At 34.1% G+C, this 5,279-nt stretch overlaps 1 protein-coding gene across 1 annotated transcript; it reads right to left on the reverse strand.

Annotated features, from left to right (window-relative positions):
- Nucleotides 1-468: 468 nt before the first annotated feature.
- LOC149414035 (uncharacterized) lies at nt 469-3,419 on the reverse strand. Its single transcript, XM_089644087.1, has 2 exons — nt 3,190-3,419; nt 469-1,262 (listed from the first exon to the last, which is right to left on the reverse strand). The coding sequence occupies exons 1-2, from the start codon at nt 3,317-3,319 to the stop codon at nt 679-681; spliced, it is 714 nt and encodes a 237-aa protein (XP_089500213.1). The 5' UTR covers nt 3,320-3,419; the 3' UTR covers nt 469-678.
- Between the last annotated feature and the right edge of the window lie 1,860 nt (nt 3,420-5,279).

Raw genomic sequence — 5,279 nt, forward strand, 5'->3', positions numbered from 1 at the left:
TGGTCTATTTGGCGTGTACTGTGTGTTTGAGAGTCACGGGAACATTGCAGTCTACATGGGAAAGTGTTTGTAACTACGGCGTCAACAAACACTTTTGACATGAGGAATAACTGTAACTCCCTTCAAATACAGCAGTTTTATGTCTGGAGAGAACAATGAAATGGTCTATTTGGCGTGTACTGTGTTTGAGAGTCACGGGACCACTGCATTCTACATAGGTATGTGTTGTAACTCCGACGCCAACAAACACTTTGGACATAATGAATAACTGTAACTACCTTCAAATACAGCAGTTTTATGTCTGGAGAGAACAATTAAATGGTCTATTTGGCGTGTACTGTGTGTTTGAGAATCACGGGTGCAGTCTACGTAGGTAAGTGTATAACTCCGGCGTCAACAAACACTTCATATTACAATGAGCTCGTATGGCGTATTTAGCAGTCGGTATGAAAGATTCTGGTCCTCGATCATGGGTTTGCAATCGTGTTTATCCAAGTTTCGATTCCTGCATTACCGACAGCTATGTGCCATCTATGGGTAACCTCTTATCATTACGTATATCGTATATAGACTGCGAAACTTCTGCAGTGGCTAATGATGTACAATCGTAGTCTTCTGGATTAGAACTCATGACTACGACAGGTAAAACGTAGGTGATGCAAAGTGCGATGAATATTATCACGGATATGCAAACTGATCCACGACTTCTTGAATTCGACTTCTAAAAGAAAGTATCCTTGATGTGGGAATCTCTCGGACATGCGGAAGCAAACTCTTGAAGAAGTGGAGGTGCTCGTCATTGTCATTGTCTGTTGAATCATTCCGACTGGATTCTTCTTTTGACTGTTGAAATTTTTTATGCTGATTGTTCACATTCAACGGCGTTCGCCTTTTTCTACTCATGGGAGCATATGAGGAATGGGTACTAGAATGAGGCAACAACTTGTCGATATCAATAAAAGGATCAATTTCAAAACAATCCTTCTCTTCTTCTATTTTCAATGTAGCTTCTAGATCTAAAGAATCTCCTCTATCCGGAGAGTTAATACTGTCTGTTGGCTGTGTTCTGGAACATTTGGCTTCTTTGTTAAATTTTCCAGTTATATCTCTCGGTCTAACAACGACTTTTAGAAAAAGTAACGATTTGAAAAACGGCCATTTTGGAATATACTTGTTGTTTCCTGGTCGGGAAGATTGTGTTTTTCCAAGTTCCACAGCAAACTGGTCGCGCAAATATTTCCACTTCTTTCTCACTTTGATTTCTGAAAAAATATCATTAATATTAGTGTGGCAATTTAATGAATAACTAACTAACTAACTAACTAACCATCACGCCGTTTTTCAGCAGGGGTAGGCAGAGAGGACGGACCGCCAAACAACTCGGTCACACCACACACTTCTTGCCTCATTCACATTCATACATCGTCTCATACATACTCTTCTATTATTCTGACTCTTGACATGGCCCGACTCAAGTATCTGATTCACTTGGTCGTGCCATGTCTTCCTCGGGCGTCCCCGACTTCTGCTACCATTCGCATTTGCATCATATATCCTCCTTACACTCCTTTCTTCGCTCATTCGCTATACATGCCCAAACCATCTAAGCGTTCTTTTCTTGATCTTAATCATTATCATCATTTATCATTTCTCACACGATCATACACAGTTTTACCACACATACGCCTCAGGGATTTGAGGGATCAAATTTAATCAATAGAACATTGTAAAATAATAACAAATTATTATAAGCAATAATAATTCGCTTGAATTAATTTTCCATAAAAATTGAAAATATCTCCCGAGTAAAAATAAATACCGCCAACGGGAATTGAACACGCACCTTCTGATTGCCGGTCACTGAGCTACGTTACGGGTTCAATCCCCGTCGGCGGCATTTATTTTTACTCGGGAGATATTTTCAATTTTTATGGATATTTCAAGCGAATAACTATTGCTTATAATAATTTGTTATCCTTTGTGCTATGCATAAAAAACCTTATCTTATAAACATTAGTTAATCATTAAAAAAAATGCATTTAACACAATCGATTAGGTATATGTAGAAATATTGAAAACAAAACTTCAATTAAATAACTTGGCCCTCACTATTAACCAATGCCTAAAATGGTCACCAAGTATATAACCATTCGCAAAAACAGAGTACGAAAATTGACCTGTATCTTTAGCTGTTTAAGGCGAAACTTGATGCCAAATCACTATTTTGATTAATCTTTATAACGAATTGGTGTACATTATGAATACCAAAAAATATGCTTTAGATAAATTGAAGGTTTTCCTATCGTTTTGCCTCAGTAGAATACAAATAAAATAATAAATTACTTAATAAAAAATATAAATGTAAACAACTAAAAAAAAAAAAAAAAAAAAAAAATGTATGAACGCGTAAAGGAAACAACTTTAAAAAAATTATAAATTAAAATATAAACAGTATTATAGCTAAGATTATCTGTGACAGTTTCACTTGATTAACTTTTTTGCTTTCTTATAAAATTATTTACAAAATAAATAAAAACCAGTTTTGTCCTGGAAATCGAACGTTTCTAGACTCCGTTTGTCAAGCGATTTTAATGCCTATTACCTACAATATAAGGCATACCATGAATACATACATTTTTGGCTTATAGCTTCCTCTTAAGGAATTGTCACATCTCAAGATGAATTATTTGTTTGCGCCCGTATATACGTAATATGAATATGAATAAATAGTTTTTTCGGTATAAAAACTCAATTCTATCAAGAAAGGTATACAAATATAATATTGGATTGAATCACAGATACAATATTGTATTTGTGTGCCTTTGTTGAAAGAATTAAGTTTTATACGGACAAAAGAATTAATTCAAATAATTCATATTTTAAAGCACAACTTGCAACAAATGTTTTTCCCAAAATAATTACATTACATCCTTCATATATGACATTAACATTGTGGAAGTTGATCGACGCGATGTTTGATAGGTAAGTACTGGGTACTACCATCAAATACCCTATAATATTAATAATAAAACATCCAACTCCGTTACTGTTGCCGTCAGAATGTATGGGAAATGTCAGAAGTTGGAGGTATTGTTAATATTGTAGAGTATTTGCTGCAATTTGCATGCTCCCCTGAAAAGAATTCACTTGTGATATTTGAGGTTATTGCAAAATATTCGAAGTTCTAACCGTCTTCTTTCATTTCTGCGCTGATTTCTTTCCAGCACTTGTCGACAACACCTCTGTTGGTATGTAAAATACTTCTTTTGTCCCACACAGGCGGTTTGTTCAAAACAGCGGTAATCAACTGGTCACACATTTTAACACTAACTTCCTGTTCTTGTTCTACAAAACTAGAGTCACTAAACGGCGTCGCTAGCGAGTAGAAATTAAGTATTAAAAATTGTTTCCGGTAAAACTTGTCGGCGCCATTACGCGAAGCAGAAATCTGAACCTGCCTTCAGTATGTACCGCGGTGATGCCATATCCCAATAATAATTTTAAAAACAAGTTTCAGGGGTAAAAAGAACATGATTTAGGGGGAAAAAAGTGGGTTAATATATCCCTAACCGCTGCACTTAATAGGCAACAAAATAGGCATAGATTCGGGAAATTACACTTCTTTTCAACTTAATTGCTACGAGAAACAACTATTTACATTAGGAGAGATGGGAATGTATGCATTATAATTTCGTTTTAATTCAATTTTTATTTGCCCTTTGCCGCCATTTTCAACTTTATTTAGTACGGAGTGACACTTGCGAATGTTTCGTTTTAATCAAAATACGAATGAATTATTACATTTATCCAAACTATGAACCTAATGACCTATTTTGTGCGTGTAAATAATTGTTTTTTTAAGTAATTGTTGATAAAAAGTGTAATTTCAGTAAATAATTACCCAACCATGTTTTGAAGAATAAAAAAAAAAGAGTTTTTTGTAAGCTTTTTATTAAAAATTTAAACAAGAAAACAATACCTCCTTTTATAATTTTCCATTGGGAAAAAAAATGTCTTTCAAAAAACTTGTTAAATATAAGTTTCATTTGTAGAACTCAATATTAAATTAAATTATAATACATACTAAAACATATAAATAAATAAAATAATCTTTTTCAGATCCATTGAGAAGAAATTCTCAAACAATTCAAATAATATATTTTTTATACATTCTACAGTAGTTAGTGTAGGTACCTTATTAAAATTACTTGATATATTCGTTTTATTTTATTCATGTATTCATATAATTTATTAACAAAGATAATAATTAGATTTTTAAAAAGACATTGTGAACCCGTACAGAAGTTCAAGGTCTACATTACTGTATCCTGTATCTCCCCCACGCGTCTCATGCTAAAAATAGTATGTCACTTAAAAGTACATATTTTTATATTATGACGTGGTTTAAAAAAAAACATGGAAGTGTAAACGACTCATCTGGCAATACTGAAGCCCGGTATCCGCCTGTCTGCGTTTGCAAGCCGCCAACGCGCCGACTAATCAGAAAGCCAAAACTCACTAGGTACCTCGTGTGATTGGTTTATTTATGCTCATGTCCTAGGTGTTCGTTTGAGTGGTTTATTTATGGCGTTCGTTATGTCCTGCCAGCATAACGAAATATTGTAACACTAATCATAAAAATATCAATACCCTGTGTAAAGTTATAAGTTTCAAAAATATTCCATACATATTCTGAGACAACGTAACGCTGGTTAGTTATAAAGCTAGGTGTGTAAATACGTCGTCGACCACGTGATTTCCTCTGACAGCAATGTCATGCCATAATAAAATGAATTTTGGAACACTTATTTTGCTAAAAAAATCAAATTTTATCAGCGCTTTTAACAGCAAAAACGATTCTTGATAATATGAAATGTTGTTAACATTTTGCCGTACGTAATAAAGCAGATAGAGTTGTATGTAAATGATTCTTGTTTCGCGAATATATTCCCAACTGGATTTCTGGTGGCGAAAAATAGAATCTTAAAAATAATCCACACATATTGTAAGAAACCACAATGGTTTGTATGTAATGCTAGTTAGTTATAGAACTATCCGCTAGGCGTAATTTTTACTTAAAATGCGTCGTTTCGCAAGATGGACCACAAGGTTTTACCTAAAGCAGCAATGTCATGCGATAATATGTTTTACAGTATGTTACTTTAAAGCTTATTTTCTCACAGCAATGTTTTTGTAGTTAAAACGTTGTTAGTACGAGCGATCGAGATATTGTTATTCTAGTTTGATTCCTTTCGCTTTCGTTACATTGCGCAAGCGCG

Source organism: Hesperophylax consimilis, chromosome 20, assembly GCF_061612785.1.
Source record: "Hesperophylax consimilis isolate HC1 chromosome 20, BYU_Hcon_1.0, whole genome shotgun sequence".
Taxonomy (NCBI): domain Eukaryota; kingdom Metazoa; phylum Arthropoda; class Insecta; order Trichoptera; family Limnephilidae; genus Hesperophylax; species Hesperophylax consimilis.

Excerpts from the sequence above, each read along its gene's own strand:
- LOC149414035 (XM_089644087.1), bottom strand. The coding sequence starts at position 3,319 with ATGTGTGACCAGTTGATTACCGCTGTTTTGAACAAACCGCCTGTGTGG. Across the intron at positions 1,263-3,189 it reads CGCAGAAATGAAAGAAGACG|AAATCAAAGTGAGAAAGAAG; the intron begins GTTAGAACTTCG and ends ATATTTTTTCAG.